General features: G+C 46.7%; 1 protein-coding gene across 2 annotated transcripts in view; it reads right to left on the minus strand.

Moving 5' to 3' along the window:
• The window catches only part of Ezr (ezrin), a 45,195-nt gene that overhangs the window by 17,573 nt on the left and 5,354 nt on the right, over positions 1-22,268 (minus strand). For both annotated transcript variants that reach the window (XM_052169895.1, XM_052169894.1), the window contains exon 2: positions 3,423-3,506. In XM_052169895.1, coding sequence (XP_052025855.1) covers positions 3,423-3,506 — 84 coding nt within the window. The remainder of the gene's footprint in view (positions 1-3,422; positions 3,507-22,268) is intronic.

Genomic DNA, 22,268 nt, shown 5'->3' on the forward strand with positions numbered 1-22,268 from the left:
AGGAGGGGAAAGTCCCTGGGTTCTGTTGTTAAAGATCTGCAGTGGAAGTCCTCAGGAGTAAGGTCTATAGGATAGAGAATCAGTGACTGATCATCTGCATTGAGTCTAGAAGCAGGGGCCTGGCTCTGTGGATTCCCAGCACCCTTGCCAGGAGGCTCACAACAGCCTACAAGTCCATCTCCAGTGAATCTGACCCATCTCTGGCTTCCACGGGGCATCTGCACAGGTGCCTGCATGTAATTTAAAATAAAAAGAACCGAAGTCCCCCAAGTTTTAGATGTTACGATTTTTAAATGCCATGACAAGCAAAATTAGACCTTTAGAAGAGATTACCATTCTTTCTCATAGAGTTCCTGTGATGTTTAAAGTAAACACAGTCGACTGATTGAACACGCAAAACCACACAGGAAGCCAGGTGTGATGGTATATACAAATCCCAGCTCTCAGGAGTGTGAGGCAGGGGAAGAGTTAGAGACCGTTTCAGGCTATATGGTGAGATTATCTATCTTTCCTAAGAGAAAGAAACCACACACACACACACACACACACACACACACACACACAGCAACTGCTTAAATTAAATCTGAAATCTCTAATAAAATCCTGGCCACGCCCATTACCTTTATCTGTGTGTGTGTGTGTGTGTGTGTGTGTGTGTGTGTGTGTATGTGTATGTGTACGTGTGTGGGGTGGCCGCATACGCTCCCTACCCCTCCAGAGTCCCTGTTTACTAGCTGCCATATGCCCTGTTCATCCTCTCTCTCTCTGTTCCCCCCACAAAACAGCGAGGATAGACCACATCCAAGATTTTTATCACAGGGTGGTGTGAAGGAAACTCAGCCTCTTCCTCTTGCTCCCCTGGGCCTTGTGAAGCCCATGCCCTTTGTGCCGAGTGCAGAAAGGACTCATGTCCACTCTGGCCGACTTCCTATCTACAAGCCAGCACCTTATCAAGGTGACACAAACAAGGTAGCACAGGGAAGTCCTCCTCACACAGCAAGCACGTGCTGCCTCTAAGACACTCTTTCCACCCATCCACCTAACTGCAGCCTCAGCCTAGTCCTGACCAGCTAGTAAGAAGGACTGTCCATTGACCTCCCTCCCTACCGCTCTAGGCGTCCACGGACCACTCAGAATCCTCTCTTGCATCTGTGTGGACTGACCTGTCAGTCTGCAGGCATCCCGTGCAGCCAAGACCACGGCTCTCACTGAAAAGCTGCCCACCCCCACCCCCCACCCCCGGGCCCTGACTTGCTATCCTCTCCTTGCTGTTCCCAAGGAATGGTCTTCAGTGTTTTTATTTAAGCTCGGGCTTCTCCACAGCCTTCCCCCGGGACATTCTGAAGCCATGCCATAGGTCACAGGTCCTCCCTATACGGGAATCCCACACCTCCCTCGCCTCCGTCCTTTCCCACCGTCTTCAAGGTGCTGTGATTCATCTCTCAGCCTCACCCAAAGGAGTGTCTCCGCAGCTTGGGGGTTGGCCCTCCTTCTCTGCGTCAGGAGAGAGTGAGGTGACTGGCTTTTAGAAGGTAAGGACATCAAGATGCCAGGTTCAGTCAACCCCAAGCAGGACCTGAAGTGCTGTCCCACCCCTCCTGTCTCCACAGAACATCCAATCCCAGCTCTTGCTCCATATGACTCTCCAGCCGGAGTCCAGCGACAGGCTGTAGCTTGGACTGAGAGGGAAGAGGCTGCTGCAGAGGCAGGAACAAGCTTCCCAGACCTGGCTCTGTGACTATGGCCTCATCTCTCCACTCCTACGACGGGTTTCCCACTCTGTTTTGGAAGCAGTTCTGCCTGTGGCCCCGCCACTCAAAGGCAGATAAGGTCTGAAATGCTCAAGAGCCATCACTGGGAGCCAGGGCACTGCTCAGGCTCAGACCCTGTACACGGTGCCACACGGGACTCAGGGGCTGTGTCCTGTCTCCCCTGGGAACTTTTCGGGGGTGACCTTTAGATTTCATCCTTAATCCAGCCTCACCCCCCCCCTCATCGCCCCCCCAGCAGAGAATGTCTTAAATCTCACTAAAAGAGAACCTTCAAACAATGGTGACCGGCAGCCCAGACCCACACCAAGCCCTGCAGAACAGGTCTGGGCAAGCCCTGGCACCCAGGGCTCTGCTGCACAGCACCTGGCACTACCCTGCACTGACTTTCCGGAAGAGACTGGGTCAAACATGGGCTGTACCATGCAGAACCTCTGAAGGTGCTAGAATTCCCTTCCCAGGATTCCCTAGCACCTGCGCTCCCAATTTCAGGTCTGGCCCTTAAATGCAGAGGCGCCACCCCCTGAGGCAGTGGGGCCACTTGGGCTGGCAAGCTCTCATGTCAGGTGCTGTGTGACTCATCGCTGGCCTTGCTCGTATCCCCACACCCTTTCCTACTCTCTAGAGTTAGCCCTTGTTCATCTCTACCATTCACCCCAGGCTTCAGAAGGTATGGGGACATGAGTACACCTGCCCTGTCAACTCCTCAAAATATCCTCTGTGGACCCACGGAGGGCCTCAGTGCCAAGGGTGAGCTCTGGGATTTTCAGCACACCCCTGCCACTGTCTGGGCCTGCTTAGTCTATGAAGTTGGGCAGAGAACAAAAAAACCAAGGAGGGTTTTTCTAGCCCTACCATGAGACGGGAGGGAGCGGGGCCCACCTCCTCATTTTATGCGATAGTCTTGTAGGACATTCTGGAAAAGCTGCTTTACAAAACCAGCGTACTGCAGTGAACCTGCCTGCTGGAGCTGGCTGCCTGACGTGTTTTGTTAAGAAACAGAATACAGGACATTGTGTGTCCTCACAGAAACAAGGGGGACCACGGGGCTGATGTGCTGAGAACCACTCCTGGTGTCAGATGTGCTGCCCCGTGTCCTTGTCGGTCACCATGTTTATATTAGCAAGGCTGCTCTGTCTGAACCACAGAAGAAGATTCTAAATACAACGGAGGTGGTCAGCTCTGGCCCAGATGCCAAATCTGGTCTGTGGACTGTGTGGCCCGAAAGGTAAGAACTCGGTTCTCTTGTTTTGTTTTGTTTTTGGAAGGTTCAGGAAATCTCTTTAAAAATTCAGTGCCCCCATATAGTTTTTATTTGACAAGGTCATGCCTTTTTGTGGCCGCTTTCAGTAACAGTGGAGAGAATAAGCAATTACGATGGTACAGACCACATGGTCTTCCAACCTGAAAGACTGATTGTGTGGCCCTCTGCAGAAACGAGTTTGCTGACCTGTGACACACAGCTGCAAATGCTAGAAAATGTTTTCTAGTCCTCTTTGGGAAGGGCTGAGCCATGAGACAAAACTGTATTTGAGGTAGTGAGTGGCATTAAAGGGAACCCCCGGCATCGAGTAATTGCTATCAACAAAGAATTGCTAAGACAAAGGATTGGCCTGTGACAGACTCCTCCCAAGCGCCTGGTTAGAGACCGACCTGATCAAAGAGCTGCTTCCCGGTGGTGTTTGGCTGGATGGCAAACTCCAGCTCCGCATCCATGGTGGTCACCCGGACGTTGATCTGGAAAACAGGAAGAGAAGCTTGAATTTCCCTTGTCTCCCTGCGATGGCCTCCTTGCCCTCTAATTAAACCCAGAGCTGCTGGGGAGTCAGGCAGCTGTACTCTTTAACATCTGTTTTCACTGAGAATCACAAAACACCTGCCATGGGCCACAGCTGACAAAGCCCTCAGCCAAGTACAGGGTCTGGGGTTCAAATGCAGCCTCGTCATGTCAATAAAGCACGTCTGTGTCGAGGTATGTAAAATCCTTAGTAATATACACTTTCCCGTACACCATCTCATGACCCCCACACACAACAGCCAGCGGGGGGAGACAGGGCAGCTGAGGTACCAGGAGGAGGTTCACACCAAGGCAAAACATAGGGGAGGGGGAGGGGCTACGAGCCTGGTAGTCTGGGGACATTAGTAACTGACATAAACAACCGGGGCAATGAATAAACTTCAAAATCAAAGAGAACAGGGACATCAGGCAGCCATTTAAAATGCTAATTATGCAGCAGAAACAAAGAAAAGGACAGACGTCTAAAAATAACACTGTGACAAACATACAGGGTGACAGGTTCCAGGTCCATCAACACTAGCTCACCCACGTGACAGGCACCGCATTAGAATGGTGCCTCACCCCCCCCCCCCCAGGTGATCCAGTGCCTAAGAGAGCCTTAGAATGTCCCTACTCTCGCCCTACTGGGTTTGGTTTTTGTTTAAAACTAGTTGGAGCTGGAGAGTTGGCTCGCCAGTTAAGAACATTCCTTGCTGTTGCAGAGGACCTGGGTTCAGTTCCCCACCATCCACACAGTGGTTCACAAACATCTAGAACCTGTCCTGGGGAATCTGACACCCTTTACTGACCTCCATAGGCACCAGGTACACATGTGGGGCACATACATACATATGTGCAGGATATATATATATATATATATATATATATATATATATATATATATATATATATGTATATATATATACACACACACACACACACATACATACTATATATTATATAGTATATCATATAAATTAATATACACTATAGTATAATATATACTATATATCATATATATACTATATTTCATAGAGTATATATAAACATAATATATACTATATAATATATTATACAAATGAATGTTGTATATTATATAGTAATATATATTTATTTAATAAATGGATATAGTTATAATAAATTTAAATTAAATTATAATTTATATAAAATTATATAATATATTATATATTATGTTATGTTATATGTTATATATTATATGTAAAATTTTAATTTTTCAATTAAAAACTCGAGATAGTTCTTACATCTTGTGCTCGAGAAACCTAGGCTTACTATGTCTAGGAAACCTCTCACTGGCTCTTCCATATCACCCTCCCACAGAGAAAGACCATAGCACACAGTAGCTGTGATACTTAAGAGATGGGTGATAGAGACAGGCCCAAAGGGGTCTCTTTCCAGGACAGGTGACCTGGCATGGGGTCAGGACTGAGTGAGCCAGTTCTTAGCCCATCGGGCAGAGTTAGCAACCAGTGGAGGGGATGCAACAGCAGGGAGCAGGCACAGGTGTGATTTGCTTCTCCAGAGGCAGGATTTGTCTGTGTTCTCTCTAGGTGAGGCAGTGCATAGCTTTGATTTCAACACTAGGGAGGCAGAGGCAGGCAGATCTCTGAGTTTGAGGCCAGCCTGGTATACATAGCAAGTGCCACTATCAATCTCACTATCCAGGGCTACACAGCTAGACCCTAGCCATTCCCCCACCCCACCTGTTCCCCCCCCCCCCCCACACACACAAATCCAAGAAGAAGGAAGAGAAGGAAGAGGGAAAAATAAAATTGCTCCTAATGTGAAAGGCTGGGCAAGCCGAAGGACTCTCTAACACCCATGCCCGATGGGGAGGCTCGCTGGCTGGATCACTGGTACATGAGAGGGCATCCTCCAGAAGGCCCAAACTGTGTCTCTGCAGATCTACAAGTTGAAAACCTGGAATTTACTCCAAAGAAACTTGCTGTTATGTTTTAATATGATTTTTAAAACTTAAAATGGTAGTCATTTCCTGATAGCAGTACTCTTAATTTATTTTTAAAAAGGGCCATTAAGAAAGAAAACTCTAAAGAAGCATCCGGATTCCAGGTCCGGCAGATCTTCAGTGACCACCTGGCATCACAGACTGAGCAGGAGAGAGAGGCAGAGAGTGGCCGGGACCACGCTTTCTAAATGAAGGGAATCTTCAGATGCCAAGGCCAGTAATCACCACAAAAGAATGCTGGAAGGGCTGTGGAGCTGGTTCAGTGGAGAAAGTGTTTGCTGTTATGGTGTGAGGACAAGCGTTTGAGTAAGCAGACCCTAGCTCAGCAGGAGCACACGCGGACAGTTGCTATCAACCATTCCGAAAACTACATGAAGCACACTATTTAAAAATTTAAGATGTATTACCCATCTCCTTTTGGAGGCTTTCTTTTTTGAGATGGTCTCACTATGTATGTAGCCCCGACTGGCTCCTAACTCGCGGGCAATCCTCCTGCCTCTGCCAGGCACTACGGGCGTATGTCACCACACCCTGCTGTGTGTCATATTAGGGTTCCGATTAGGTTTTATTCAAGTCAAAGTTCAGACAACACTGGAAGGTAAGTGAGTATAGCTTCATAAATACTTCTGCTGATGCAGGCTGCAATCGCTCAGTTCAGTGTGAAAGGTGAACTTCCGGGACTGGCTGGGGTCCGAGTGAATCTATAAACCCATCATTTCCAGTGCAGGGGCAAACCTGCACAGCAGCAGAAACTCAAGATGATTCCCCCACCAGCCCTATCCAAAAGGACGATCCCTAGCTCTGATTTGGGCATACGCCAGGCTTTTAAGACTCTTCCCTGAACCACGTGTGGTGGTTCACATCTTTAATCCCAGCACTTGTGTGGCAGAGGTAGGTGGATCTCTGAGTTAAAGGCCTGTGTTGTCTATAGAGCAAGTTCCAGGACAGTCATGGATACAGAGGGAAACAGTCTCAAAAAACCAAAACCAAACCAAACCAAACCAACCAACCAACCAACCAACCAACCAACCAACCAAAATCCACCATGTCAATATTAACACACACACACATACAGAATTTTGTCTCCACAATCTTGATACTCAAGATGTGCCAGGGTTTCCACCGAGGGCGCTGCTGTTTCCACACACATCGATCATTCCACAAGACCATCCCAAAGCACCACAGAACCCTCGGAAAGGACAACATAAACCCCATTTGTTTCCATGTAAGAACCAGGCCTGGTTTTGAAAAAAAGGCCATAAGGCACCAGCTCCAGGGTCAGACCATAAAATCCAGAACAAGATCAAGATCATAAAACCCCTTCCCAAACAATAGCCTAGAGATAATCACAAAAATGGGGAAATATATCTTATCTCAGAATGGGCCAACTGCACTGGTCAGCTCTACCTCATTAAACATGACATAGGAATGCAGATCACTGAACTATGACCCCCTAGCACCCACCAATGAAAGTTTAGAAGATCTAATCCTTCTAGAGAGTTCTCCGGGTTCTCTATGAGAAGGCCTGCACATCTTTGTCTGGGGTCATGCATGGTTGACCCTTGCATGCTGGTTGTTTCTGCAGAATAAATGTTCTTTGTCTTTGCAGGCTATGAGTCTGGGGTCTTCCTTCAGGGATTTCAATATCCCTCAGAACCAGTCAGTTCCTAAGCACAAGTGTTACAAATCACCTAAAGGATCTAAAAGCACCACTCCCTAATTTCCAAATATGGCACATACCGCCTTACTCTACAGCACACTAAACTGTTTGTTGTTTAGAAAGTACATCAGGGCTCTTTTCAGTTTATATATCTTTAATAATATGTTGTGATGCAGCATAAACTTTCACCAAATTTAGTGCAACATTTACTAACCACAACAAGACTGTTTATATACACAGTATGGGAGCCTGGGAGAGATCAGACTTCAACTGAGGACACACATGTAAACCCAGTTTCCCTGTGTGCTGCCCTGGTGCTGAGTGTACGTGGTGAATGATGGTTTTTAATGAACCCGCTCGATTTGGATACATTTGGTTCCTGAACCGCAACAGTGTCACAGAAATAAAGAACTAAAGGGTCCTATGGACAGGAGAAGAGTCCTGCGTGGGTCGTGGACTCACAAATCCAAACTGTGGGACAAAGAACTGGAGAGCAGAGGCCTGTGGCAGTTCTTATTGTCTTGAAATTTGCACATCAGTAGCAATGCTGAAGGGCTGGGTGGGGCTCAGAGCTTTTACTGCTGCGGGCATCCGGATTGGATATTTAACCGGGCATCACCAATACTGACATCAGCGCATACTCTTGTGTACATGAGCATTACACACACACACACACACACACACACACACACACACACACCAGTTAGTCATTTAAAATACAACCCCAAAATCCAACCCCCCAAAAGTAGGATTTATCTCAGGGTTGCCAAAGTACCATAAAGCCTGCATCCCTATCCAGGGAAGGGTGGATGGACAAACAGCAGAAATTAAAGTTGCGCATGCGCCTCTGGGACCCCTCACAATGGTGAGGCTGACGGAAGATAATTCAGACCTAGGTAATTCTAAGATGTTAAAATCCCCAAGCGGGCGTTCACAAACTCACCTCAACCTAAAATAGAAACATACGGATCTGTGCAGATGCCGTAGCATTCTTCGGGTTAATAATAATTGAGTTATTATTAATGTCAGAACTTAATGTCAGAACTTCAAAATGACTTGTCTTGACTTGAGATGGCTCCGCAGGTTAAGGCGAGGGCCACCAAGCCTGTCGTGAGTTTGATTTCTGGGACTCACAATGGAAGGAAATGACAGACTCCCTCAAAGTGTTCTCTGACCTCCTCAAGCACACGGGGGTGGGGTGGGGAGCACAGCACGCCCTTGCCACCTCAATAAATGTCATTTAAAAATCCTTTTTAAAGGAAGTTATCTGGGAACTAGCCAGTTTCTATTTATTTATTTATTTATTTATTTATTTATTTATTTATTTATTTATTTAATTTATTGATCCTATTTAGTAGCCCAGGTAGTAGCGCAATTTAGGTGAATGGTTTTTATTTTGGTGTCAAGAGCCAAGGTTATCATTTCCTACTAGAACACCGGTGCTGGAGGCCTGTTTATTTGTTTGTTTTTTAAAAAAAAAAACCAAACTGCCTAAAACCAAAAATGGGGATGAACTAATTTTTTTGTTATTTCTAAGAAAGAATTAAAAAAAATTAAATATTTGTTTGGTTTTTGCTTTTAATGAAAAGCAACTAGCAGTTCACAAGCATTCACACTGACCATCCAACTGCAAAACACACACACTGTTTAGTATGAGGACTGAATGTCCTCTGTTCGCCCTGACTCCGCCCACCTTTGCTTAATAAATCTTCTCAAAGCACTGGGCCACTTAGCTTAAATCTACTGTTCCCAGAACCGAGGAGTTATCAGGCCTGGCCCTATGATGGGTATCTCCTGTGTGCTGGGTTCATTCAGGATCTGTGGTCACCGTGAGGAGAGCACAGTTAGGTCCCCCGCTATCCTGTGTCCTCTGCCCCTTCCTTTCTCCCCCCTGGGTGAATCTTGGCAGCTTCCCTGGAACAGATTCTTAGATGCCCGCCTGTTAGTCTCAGAGTCTAGGAACCTGTACTTCCTTTTGTTAGTTTTAGAAAAGGTCTAGGTATATAGCTTAGGTCAGTCTAGAACTCACGATCCTCCTGCCTTGACCCTCTCAGAGTGCCAGAGGTTCCAGGTGTGCACCTCAGGGTTCACAAGAATAGTCAGGCATTCTTATTTCTTAAAATCAAGCTAAGAGTCTCTGAGCGCAAGCTAAACAAAGCCACCGCTGGGACACCGGCAAGAATAAAGATGTCAAAGACTGTCCTTTAACGCAGAGCAGAGGATGCTCTCCCTCTGTCCTTGGGCCTCAGCCGCTTGAGCTGCAAAAGGACAGCCTGAGTCTTGCCTCCTTTCAAGTCTGAAAGGCTACATGAAAGTGAGGTCAATGTTCTTGGTTGGTTTTGGCTGGTCCAGGGGCATGGGGTCTGTCCAGACACGTGGGGTGGAGAGTGAGGGTGTAGACGGCTTGTCTTCTTTCTTAGGGGCATGCAGGCAGACCGAACACAGGACAGCTAAGAACATCACCTGACCACAAGGGAGAAAATAACAATGGAGGCCGAGGCAGGCAGCGAGAGGACATTTGTGGGCACCTGCTTCCGTTTTTAGGATGACCTTTCTGGGCAGACATGCCACAGGGCAGGCCAGACTGCTTCTGCGCCATGGGGATTAAAACATCCAACCTGGTTTTGTTTTGAGTAAACCAGTAGCAGCTACCCTGTTAAAGCAAATAAACCCAGCCTCGCCTTTGCTGGTGCCCCAAGCACTGGGCAGAAAAGTCAGAATCTCTCTGTTCCCCCACACACCCCACTTTCCAGCCAGAGTGGGATCCCTGACCCCCATATATAAGGTCTGAAATCTGTCTCAGTGTCTGTGTGGTATGTGACTTTCAAAGAGAACAGAAATCCGTGGGATGGGACCTTGTCCCAAGGTCACGTGAGTCTGGAGTAAGTTTCTGTGAGATTCCATGACCCTGCAGGCTAAAGTTTCCAGGCTCTGTTGATCAGAGGCATCTCAAAGAAGCATGGCTTTTCATAGCGCACTCTGAAACCACACACCGCTGGGTCTTTACAGTTTGATTATCAAAATGTCATCTAAAACGTCTAAGTGTCTAAGAAGAAAAAAAAAAAAAAAGACAGATTTGACAATGAAACCTTATACCATCTACCCCATCTACCCCCGAGTGTAACCGCCGAGTTTGACTTATGTTAAATTATCTGTCAGCTCTTTCTCTGGTAAATCAATCTTGTTACTCAAGTTTCCTTTAGGTAATGTCACTAAGAGACTTACCTTAGCTCAAGATTTCTCCTACAGTCATTAACTTTTGTGCTTGTTTGTTCTGTCTGAGACAGGGTCTCTCTGTTATGTGGTCCTGGCTTTCTAGAACTCCATTATGTAGACCAGGCTGGCTTCGAATGCTGAGACCTACCACGCCTCTGCCTCCGAGTACTGGGATTAAAGTTGTGCACTATGTGTAGGCTCAATGTACAGTATTAGTGTCTATACTCACTCTTATCGAATAAGTGCAAATATCAATAGAAGTTCTGATACAGGGATACATTCTAGACTGATCCTCACACACACACACACACTCACAGAAGCCACTGCGGGTCAAACGTCTCCAGTGATTTTTCTTCTATATTCACGTATCGGGAATGCCACGGGACAGAGAGGAAATACAGATGGCGGCACTGGAATGTTTGGATTTCAGGCAGGGGATGCAGTGATAAGATTGCACCCAGTTATCACACCTGCCTGGGCTCAAAGCTCAGTCTGGACCCAGGGTGGTGCTGAGAACCCAGCTCCCCTTATCAAGGCAAAATGTCAGTGCTGTTTGCCAATACCCCCGCTGAGGGAGCCCCGTCAGCAGTTCCTAACAACCCTCAAATATTTGGGTAGGACCTTTAAATGCTAGGGAATGTTCTAAATAGGAAGTGGACATATGGAGACGTCACGAATGACATCAGGTGTAAGTATGCTCGCCTGCTCTTTCGGGCTACTGGATTGGAAAACTGAGACAAGTCTTTATCTTCATTTTTCATGTTGAGTCTGTGTTTTAGGAGTCTTAAGGAAATATAATTTACACTCCATAAGGTTCACCCCTTTGTAACGTGCAATTTGGGTTTCCTATCATTCCCAGAATTACACGACAAACATTGCTGTCAAGTTTTAGATTCTTTTTTGTTTTCCTTTTTGGGATAGAGTATTGCTACATAGCACGGTCGGCTCCAATTTACAATCCTCCTGCCTTAGTCAAGGATTCCAGGTGTGCACCACCATACGTGGCTAGCTTTAGAATGTCCTCAACCATCTAAAGCAAAACATAGTCCCTCTTAGCAATGCCTCCATTCTTAAATTCCCAAACCTTGATGACCCATAACCTACTTTTTAGGCTCTATGATTTCCTATTTTGGGTGTATGGGAGAAATGAAATCTTCTGTCTGTCACTTAACACATTTTCAAATCATCTGTTGTACCTGTGTTAGTGTTTCGTCCCTTTTCTAATGCCAAACACCACTCCGATGCATGGATACATCCCTTTCTGTAATCCACTTGAATTATTGAGTAAACATTTTGCTAGTTTGTTCCCTGTTGCTTTGATGATTTCAAACAGGACAGCTAAAAGCGATGTCATTCAAGCCCACTATGTAAGGTTGCTTGATGGAACAAAGATTAAAGGAGACAAATTTTCAAAAACTAAACATATAATTAACCTTACGGTTTTTGTTTTAAGTTTTAAACGAAAATATCCCATGTCCTTGGGAAGGCAGGGCTTTAGCTGTCACGGTGTGTGAGGCCACCCCACCACGACCTGGCTTTACCCTATGTGGCAGAGCAGGGTTGACTGCTGTGGTCTGCAGCACTAGGGCAGAAGTGAGGGCCACCAGGATCTCCCTGGTCCTGGTTTCCCCCTAGACAGAAGCAGGGATTCAGTCCTGTTCTGAATCTCACTCTCACTCTCATATTAACAGATCCTCTACCCTAATGGCCTGTTCCTGCTGAAGGAGATATCACAAATGCATGTTCTTTGCTATCTGACCTGACAAGGAATTGTAACCATTCCTAATGGTCTAAGAAGCATGGCCAGGTATACCGGAATACTGTGGTATCCTCTAGGATGTAAGCCACACTGCAGCCTGTGTTAGTGCAACAAATGGGGCAGTATTTGCCTCCCAGGCCCCAGATACAACGAGGCTATGTGTGAATTTACTCTGTCAAGCTCAGGGGTAAAGTCTATGACCTTTAGCTGGGACTAAAGCACCTGCTAATCATGACCTGCTTGGCAAGCACTCGGAGTGACAGAGAGACCCACGGTCTAGGCCTAGGAATCCTGGTCTCTTCTAATCTTTGACACCAACTACTGTCTCTGCCAATACACTGTCATCTTGTCACCTCTGCTAAGACACAGTGGCTCCTTTGCACAAATGCTAGCTAACAAATAACTGAACTCTGTAAAACAGTCCCAGTAACTTAGCAAACTTTAACCACCCTGACTGAAAAAGGTGGACTCTGGAACTCAGCGAGGGTGGGCAAAGGCAGCCCCACAGAAGGTGGATGGTTTCTGTGGCTTTGCTGCTGGATTTTTCTTCTGAAACTCTTTCTGACCCTTTGGAAGCTGTTGCAGCAATGGTTAATTAACATTTAATTTTTCTTCAGTTGTGCGTGTGTCTGTGTGCCTGGATCCAGCACAGCGTCACAGGACTGTGAAGCTGGTTCTCCCTCCCCACCTTTATGGAGGTTTTAGGGGGCAATTTCACATAGCCAAGCTTGTAGACAAGCACCTCTAGACCTGCTGAACCACCCCAGACCCCTGACCCTTGAATCCTAAACCGGGACTCCAACTCCCAGAGCCTTGCTATTGTTACAATAACTGTTTCCATCTCACACAATTGTCAAGATAACTTTGTTTCCATCTGTAACAACATGACTGCTTATAGCTGCACCAGGGCTGACTACTGTTTCCACACTCATAAAGTCTATAAAATCATTGCGAGGCCAACTCCCAGGACCATGTTTTTATACTGTTACTATTTCTAGAAAGCATTCATTTGTAATGACTTAAAAAAAAAAATCAGCAGGGCGGTGGTGGCGCACGCCTGTAATCCCAGCACTCTGGGAGGCAGAGGCAGGCAGATTTCTGAGTTGGAGGCCAGCCTGGTCTACAGAGTGAGTTCCAGGACAGCCAGGGCTACACAGAGAAACCCTGTTTCAAAAAAACCAAATCCAAAAAAGAAAAAAAAAAAGAATCTACTAAACTATCCCTTCTTTTGAAGAGGGCCAAAGCAAGAACTATGATGCGAAACCAGAGTTAACCAAAATTATCACAAGAGTGTTTCAGAGAGGTGTCACACCAAGGGCTCCTTCCTTTCAGGATTTCAGGAACTTATTTATGTGTGACAATGTTCACACGATGCCTGTCAACCCAGCATCATCCAGAGGACTTAAGGTTCTCTCCCAGACCTCCCAACCACAGCTATAGCTGTCACTGGGCATTCAAAGGCAGGCTGGCATACATCTAAGCCAGGCTTCCAGAACATCCTTGCTGATGTGTAGAGAAGGTGGAAAGAGCAGGCTAAGCACACAGTAGGGATGAAATAGCCCCGAAAAGGACCCGCAGTCCCCGGACGACGGTGAACACACACAGCCATCTGATCCTTTACACACACTGAGCTCCCTGTATCTCTAAGTCAGATCTGGTCATCCTAGCGTACTGCTTGCCTAACAGTGCACGAAGCAGCTTGGGCAACGTGCTTAGGAAGAATGCCAGACGTAAAAGGAAGCTCAGCCTCAGGTCAGTTACCACAAAAACTGTCAGTCCGGCAAGAGGTAAAATCCATGTATCACGGTCTCTAACACAGCAAGCCTACAAAGACATCTGTCTCAAGACAATAAAATCTCCATATGATGACACAATACTAAGACATATATCCTTTAATGCCTAATAATAACAGTAATAACAATAATAATAGTGATAATAATAATAGTGATAATAATAATAATGATGACGTCAGAGCTGACAAGAGTCCACTTGTCACACAACCAGAGGTCCAAGCGGTGTTCAACAGTTCTGCTCTCCTCAACTTTCCCAGGAACCATGCATGCCAGTCACACCATTGATCACTGAGACCTGGTGGCAACATTTGGAGCACAGACCAGCGTCAGCTATTCCACTGAAGACTCTGTTCGTGGGAGGAACAGTTGTGGCTCACCAGCAAGAAGGTCAAGTAGCAAGGCTGTGGGCAGAACAGAACTCCTGGTGGAAGCACGAATGAACACCAACTCCACCATGCTCCTGCCTCTGTCTGGGCGCAGTCACTCCCGCTAGAGTCAGTCCCAGCACCAACCACTAATGAAGAGCGAAGAGGTGACCTCAGAGGTCAACGCCAAAGGAGCCAGCTTGACTTCACTACAAAGCAAACAGTCCTCTCTGTGGGATCCCAGTCCACGCTATGCCCTGCCTTTCCCCGGTGTTTAGAAAATATTGAGTGTAAATTTTAAAACAAATGGGAGTCTAAAGTCATTGCTTTGACTTTGAATTGCAAGCAGGTCTGGCAAAATGGAAGTTGTCAAATTAAGGTTTTTTTGTTTTTTTTTAAAGATTTAGTTATTATTATATGTAAGTAGCACACTGTAGCTGTCTTCAGACACTCCAGAAGAGGGATTCAGATCTCATTACGGATGGTTGTGAGCTACCATGTGGTTGTTAGGATTTGAACTCAGGACCTTCAGAAGAGCAGTCAGTGCTCTTAACCACTGAGCCATCTCTCCAGCTCCGGAGATGATCTATGGATCATAAACTTGTTTCATGATCCATGTCTGCTTATGAAAACACCTTATACCTTTGCCCTGGGATACTTGGATACTTATGGTTTATTTCAGTATACTAGGATGGGCACCCCCAACCCCCAATTTTTTAAAGCATAATAAACCGTGCCTTGTACATTGTGCCCTGGTGCGCACCGCCAGTCTGATCTGGCTTCCCAGGAACATGGCAGCACTCACCCCACTTTACAGAAGCCAGGTGCCCTTGGAAGGAACTCTGTGGGCAACTTTAATTACAAAAAGGTAGCATGACATTCTCCTTGAGCCTTGTGCCAGACTGTCCTCACTACGACACCACCGCCACCAGACTAAACATAAACACTAAATTCTTAATATATTGGCACAGATGCTGGGCCTGGAAACTGCCTGGTAACTGTCCCAGGCCGCTTTTCTCCCTGTAACATAAATGTGTATGTTTTCACTACCACAGTGACAAGGTTAATTACTCTATAGGTGACTGTGACTGGCTACTGCTTCCTGCCTGGGCATTCCTAGCCTTCGTGTGTGTGTGTGTGTGTGTGTCTTTGACAGTCTTCAGCCTACCCCCACCCCATGCATGAACACTTGCACCTATCTCTGCATTGTTCCGTTCCACCTGTCTCCTTCATTTGAGAAAATGGTCTCTTCAAGTACCTAGTCCAGCCTTTAAGTCCCAATCCACCTGCCTCAGCCTCTTGGGCAGCAGGCGGGCATTACCTTCCCGGATTGAGAGTCAAATCTTTTTAATGCACTGAGGCGCAGATACCCTAAGGAAACTCTCTCAGCTTCCAATGCGCATCTCTCTGTATAACCCTTGTGCTGGATCTAAGTCAATGAATGGAAACGTCCATTAGTAAACTCCCGAGTGGGAGCTCAGATGGGGCTAACGCTTTGCCATAACTTTGGAGAACATGCATTGAAGTCTCAAGTTCTTCTCAATATAGCTCCTTTCTGCCTCAGAAAGTAAGCTACTTCCTGCCCCCCCCCCAGACCCACTTCCTGTCAGACCGAGGCAGCTTAACAAACACAAAGAGTGGACAAACCAGCCCTGTTTGTACTCATTATGATCAGGGGGAGAAAAAAAACCTGACCTTAGAACCAGAAGGGAACTTTCTGAGGGTTAACAAGAGGGGCAGCTCTGAACCTCTCCACTTCCAAGCCTGGCCGGGAAGAGGGTGTGCCGAGCCCTGCCTATGGACCTTCGGGTAGCAGAGAGACTGCTCTCCCAGAGCAGGAGGGCCTGTGGGCAGAACCCACAGAAAGGAAGGGCACTTTCTGGGCTGCTTGCTTACAATCTTATGCCGAGGCTGCCAGTGCCTGGCACCTGTAACTTCTCACACTTTGTATGTGCTTGGAAGGAGGTACCCATTTCTTTCAGCCCGGGATTTCCAGAGGAATCAAACAAGAATTCTCAGAGATCACCTCACGCAGAGCAAGGGGGAGAAGTAGCCAAAGGATTTTACCTGCTGCTAAGGAGAAGCACAGATAACCCAACCTAACCTCCTCGGGCCACCAAGGCAGACTAAATAACTTCTCATTCAAGGTCACTTTCTCTTTAGTGGACTCTGGAAACGAAGCCATCGGTTTTTGGTTTCACTAGCTATGCCGCACACACTTCAGCTAGGATGTTAGCTCACCAAAATACCTGCCTAATTAGACACGCTGAGGAGATCCCCCAAAAGACAGAGAGAGGTAGGGACAGTCAAGATGGCTGCTACACGCTATACTGGCTTTTGATTCTCAGCTCACAGCACATAGGAAATGAAAGGCCTGTAGACTAAACCCACCTGGAATGCTTTATTTTCTTTGTAAATTTAGAAGCCTATGAAGTTATTCCCTTTTCCAATGGAGGGTGTGTGTGTGTGTGTGTGTGTGTGTGCGTGTGAGGGTGAGTGTCCTGATAATCTATATAGTTCTAGGGACGAGCCTCTAATGCAGACCACAGATGCAGTGAGACTTCTGACAGAAATCTGCTCCCAGCTAAGGCCATACAAGCAGGAATATTCTGCAGCTTAAAGAAAACCGTTTTTTCCTATGAGAGGCTCAGATACGAGATCTTTAATCTTAGCCAATGAAGTCTTTCCTTCTGCCTGACAGCCAGGCTTGTGTGCAGAGCCCCTTTGTGGCATTTGGCTGTGACAATGTACAAACTGATGAGTTTAGTTTAATAAATGTCAAAAACAGACATTTTAAAAACAGAAGGATTTTTTTTAAAGTATGCTATTCAAGCAGAGTTTATAAACATGTTGATTTTCAGTGGATTTTTTTTTTTCTTAAGGAAAGTTAGCCAGGGCCTGGAGAGATGACTTCCGCTGCTCTTCCGGAAGTTCCCCGGTTCAATTCCCAGCACCCACGTGGTAGCCCACAACCATCTATAACCGTAATACTCTGAGATCTAATGCCCTTTTCTGGTATGCATACTTACATGCAGACAAAACAACTGTATAAATGAATAAATTAAACAACAAACAAAAGTAAAAACTGTTGGCTGGGGTGGGGGTGGAGGAGTGGGGGTTGGAAGAAGATAAGGTACTTTTCAGGCCTTATTACCACTAACCACTCCCAAGCCGTCAGCTGTGTTCCCTGCTGCTTTCCTGCTCACCCCGCCCCACCTCCAGCACCAGGACACAGACCTCCTAAAATGGCTACACATGATCTCCACCCAGGAGAACACCTTCTAGCTTACTATGTTCCTTTCCAGTTTCCAAGGCCGACAGACTTGCTAGTGAGATACAGTCTTGGGGCCCCAACACCTCCTCCTCACCCCAAATCTTGTAAGTATAGACTAGCCGTGGGCTAGCTGGGAACCAGGAGTTTGTAGGTTTCCATGTCGTCGCATGCAATTCGGATGAGAAACTGCCTCAAAAACATGTGTGCTGAGGGGAGGGCCAAGGCCCAGCTGCAATGACATCGACTGTTCATCTGATCGGCAACACGCGGGTGACCTATAGCACTGTGATGCCACTTCAGGGCTCTGTGGAGAACCCCTCAGCATACGAAGACTCTGGGCAGGCTCCCCAAATCAGGGCTTCACCTGACTTCCGACTGGAGCTTGCACACATCCTGTGAGAAGACAGAGTGAGGAATTCTCCCCTCCCCCACACTTGCGATACATTTGCTTTTGGATTCCAGTGTGTGCACATGTGTATGGATGTCAGAGGGCAGCGTCTGCTTCCACCGCGTGAGTTCTGGGGATGGATCTCAACTCAGATCCTCAGGCTTGATGGCAAACACCTTTACCCACTGTGCCACTGACTCCCATCCCAGAAGGAACTAAACTCTCCAATAGGCATAGTCACAGAGCGAGAAAGGGAAGCCACACTGAGACTCCGAGCATGTTACTACCACTTACTCCAGGGAATGCTTCATCAATTGGGGAGGAGGGAGGGAAGAGAGAATATGAATGAGAGAATGAACAAGAATGAAAGAGAGAGAGAGAGAGATGAACTTCATCTATTTTAGGGATCTCAAATCCCATCCACCCATAAACTTCAGCACGTTGCCCCACAGGTAATTTTATGGTTGGTCTGTCCAAATTCAACTAATACATTGTGCTACTTACTACTTCCTCTCCAGCCTTAGGAAGGCACACAGTGGTCCTGACCCTCCCTCCATGCCTCAGCCACTGAGGAGGCTCAACCAAACAGCGATGCGTGTGCCAGTACCTCAGCATCTCAGTGAGATCGCTAACAGCACCCTGTTCATAAAGACAGACCGAGCTAGGCCTGTGCTGACCATGTTGCCTCTAGATCAGTTCTCTCTTCAGGAACATAAAGACGAAGGCTGGATCCCGTGCCTAGACACACTGAAGAAGAAGTCTACAGATGTCACCACGGAGACACGGGCAAACATTTCTCAGCCAGCATCCCTGGCCAAAGCACCCGAGAAGCGATGACCGTGTCTCGGCGGACCAGGAAGACACCCATGCACATTCACCATCAAATCTATGGGAAAACCGAGTTTTAGAGACATGTCAATCAAGACAGGGTTCTGTTAAGGGCTTGCTGACAGCACAAGTGATTTGCTAGAAACACACACACACACACACACACACACACAATCTATCATACCTTGCTCACTCTGCTCATTCTGCCCTGTGGTTTTAACTCTTTACCCAAGAATAAATCTATGAATAAACATTAACTCTACACCTTAGCTGGCTGGTGGTGGCGCACTTGGGAGGCAGAGGCAGGCTAATTTCTGAGTTTGAGGCCAGCCTGGTTTACAGAGTGAGTTCCAGGACAGTCAGGGCTATACAAAGAAACCCTGTCTCCGAAAAAAACAAAACAAAACAAAACAAACAAACAAACAAAAACCAACTCTACACCATGACAATGCTCGATCATGTGCAATGGGCGAATGGCCGTCTGTCTGCCTTTCCACATCTTAATCTCTCCAGCCCCCATCCCCATTAGGTATCAACCCTTGAGAGCAGGTAGGTCCTTCCCTAGGGAGGAGCGGAGGAAGGAACTGCTCCCTACGACCTCTTGGGGGAAGGCTATTTGGGGCTGTACTATCTTTCCTTGGCCTTTGGCCACTAAGGGATGGCAGGGGCACATTCAGAAAAGGACATCAAATGGAAACCAGTCGGCCATGATGCGGTAACCACGTTGAGCCATGGAGGCAACAAAGATCCAATCTTAGAAGGCCCTCTGTTGTCAGCCAGCGTGTTCCCAGGACCCCAAACCCCAGCACTGTGTGTTGGAGGGGTGTGAGCAGTATTCACCACGAGAGTCCAACCACAGATGTAGACTTATTTCCTGTCCGGTTCATTGGGCTGTCTAAAGCAGACAAAAAAGAATGACCGTCATGGGATGGGAAAACTTTCAATTAGATGAGAATTCTGCACTCGCAAGGAGAACCCACCAGGGTCAGTGTCTTAGAGTTTCTATTCCTGCACAAAACATCATGACCAAGAGGCAAGTTGGGGAGGAAAGGGTTTATTCAGCGTACACTTCCACAGTGCTGTTCATCACCAAAGGAAGTCAGGACTGGAACTCAAGCAGGTCAGGAAGCAGGAGCTGATGCAGAGGCCATGGAGGGATGTTCCTTACTGGCTTGCTTCCCCTGGCTTGCTCAGCTTGCTCTCTTATAGAACCCAAGAATACCAGCCCAGGGATGGTGCCACCCACAAGGGGCCCTCCCCTCTTGAACACTAATTGGGAAAATGCCCCAATTCTGAATCTCATGGAGGCATTTCCTCACCTAAAGCTCTTTTCTCTGTGGTAACTCCAGCTTGTGTCAAGTTGACACAAAACTAGCCAGTACAGTCAGGCACAAGGACAAGTATGTGAAACACACTACACACACTACACACACTACACACACACACACTACACACACTACACACACCTATCTCCTCAGCCCTTACAAGTAGGCAGGCAGGTTCTTGTTTAAAGACACAGAGGGAGTGGAATCATCCACAAACAGGCAAGTTTGTACCTTCTACCACTCTAGACAAATCAGCTAATAACGCAAGAATTTAAAGGTCTTTCTGGAAGCAGGTGATGTTTTGGGTATTTTGTTGTTGGTGTTTGAACCGTCTGACCTCACTGTCAAGCTAAGTTATCAAGCATCAAAAAGGGAGAGCCAAGGTCTGTGAAATACAATGAGGAGAGAAAGGGGTCGCAGTCACTCCTGCTAGGTTTAATTTTTTTAAGTTTTCAATGATTAAAAAAGCAACTAATTTATAGACAGGCTCTTTCCAACTCAAATATCAGGTACAAATTGCTCTCGGTGTGTGCCAAAGATCCGTCATTAGACAATGGCTTAGGAGGTGACACAGGATACTGCCACTTTCCCTAGGAAACAAAAGACAGCCACTAGCACCAGCCTTGTTAAGCCTCAACCCTGCCTGCACCCTGCGACACTTCTCCTAATAGGAGTCCCCGCTCAGGACACAGGGTGGACTTAGAACAAACTGACAAGAACAGCTTCGTTTGTTTTATGAGAAGGGTTTTGTAAAAACTAGAACCAAAGGAGTGGTTCTCCTTCCAAATATTGGCCTAGTCATAAAATCTGCACAAGGTCTAACAGAACCTTGACAATAGTTACCTTTATCCTGGAAGCAAGGGGCTGGCCTGGAGAGTAAATAGCTCAGGCATTAAGGGCTTTATTTGGTGTTTTAAAACAAGGCTTCAAAAACCTAAAAAAACACATTCTTAGCTGGGAGACCTTAGGGAAAAACAGCGAAGGCCTTCCGTGAGGGTTCACCTGTCCCTTCCTTAAAGGAAAAGAAAGGTCTCCCCCACCCCCACGTCCCCAGCCAGGTTGGATTATCCTCTCTCGGGCAAAAGGAAAAGCAAAACAACAGAATGAAGCTGTCTGCAGAAAGTGACCTCAAGTTCACAAAAAGAGAAACAAAATATGCTCTGCCAGTACAGAGCTGCGTGGCCCCACTCTTGGGTGACACCCGACCACGCCCTTATTTGCATCAGAGAGAGCTGAGTTGAAGTTAGAAGTTTTGTTCCACCTTTCAACTTTGTTCTCCCAGATATATCAAATAAAAGGGTCACGGGTTCCTAAAGTTTTCCTTTCCTTTGAAACAGCATTGCCATCTATCTGTAGAAAATAGAAGGTCCTTAATGAATGAAAAAATAAAATAAAATAAAAATGGAACCAGCCTGTGGTCAGAAATGTTCCTAGCCCTAAACTCGATCCCCCTTATCCGTCCCCTAGCAACTGGCCAGCATGGGGAACTGCCCTGGCCCCCCGCTGGCTCCCGATCTCACTGTCCTCCCTCACTATGACCTTCACCTACAACTGTAGGTCCTTCTCCTCTACAGAACACACACCCCAGCACCACGCCCACAATATGACAACTCACCACACAAACAGAAGGCAAAATTCCCAGGGGATTCTGACAACAGAAGATGTGGGAGACAGACCATTTGTCTTTTTTTTTTTTTTACTGAACATTTTCTGTGCATTTTCCCCATGAAAGTCATGGGCATGCTTGATGGAGAACTCGGTTTGGCTGGCAGTGTACGCTGAGAGGTGCACACAAGGTTAACGAGGTTAATGGTATGTGAACAGTAGATGTCTGAACATCACAAATAAAAGCCTTGCCTCAGTTTACCCCACCCCCAGCGTCTTTTGTACTTGAAACCTTTTCTGGAAGGTGGCGGATGCTAGGTGGTGTCTCTAACAGCAAGCAGCCTGCATAGTGAGACTGTTGTGGTTCTCTGCATTTTTTACTAGAAGATAATGCACATTTAATCATATAACAAATATCTTAGCGTTTCTAAGTCACATTATAACAATGGTTTGGTTTGGTCCAGAAGGGGGGGAGGGGTCACATGTCCTGGAAGTGGAGACACAGAAGATGTGAACTGCCGAGGT

Source organism: Apodemus sylvaticus, chromosome 23 (genome assembly GCF_947179515.1).
Source record: "Apodemus sylvaticus chromosome 23, mApoSyl1.1, whole genome shotgun sequence".
Taxonomy (NCBI): Eukaryota; Metazoa; Chordata; class Mammalia; order Rodentia; family Muridae; genus Apodemus; species Apodemus sylvaticus.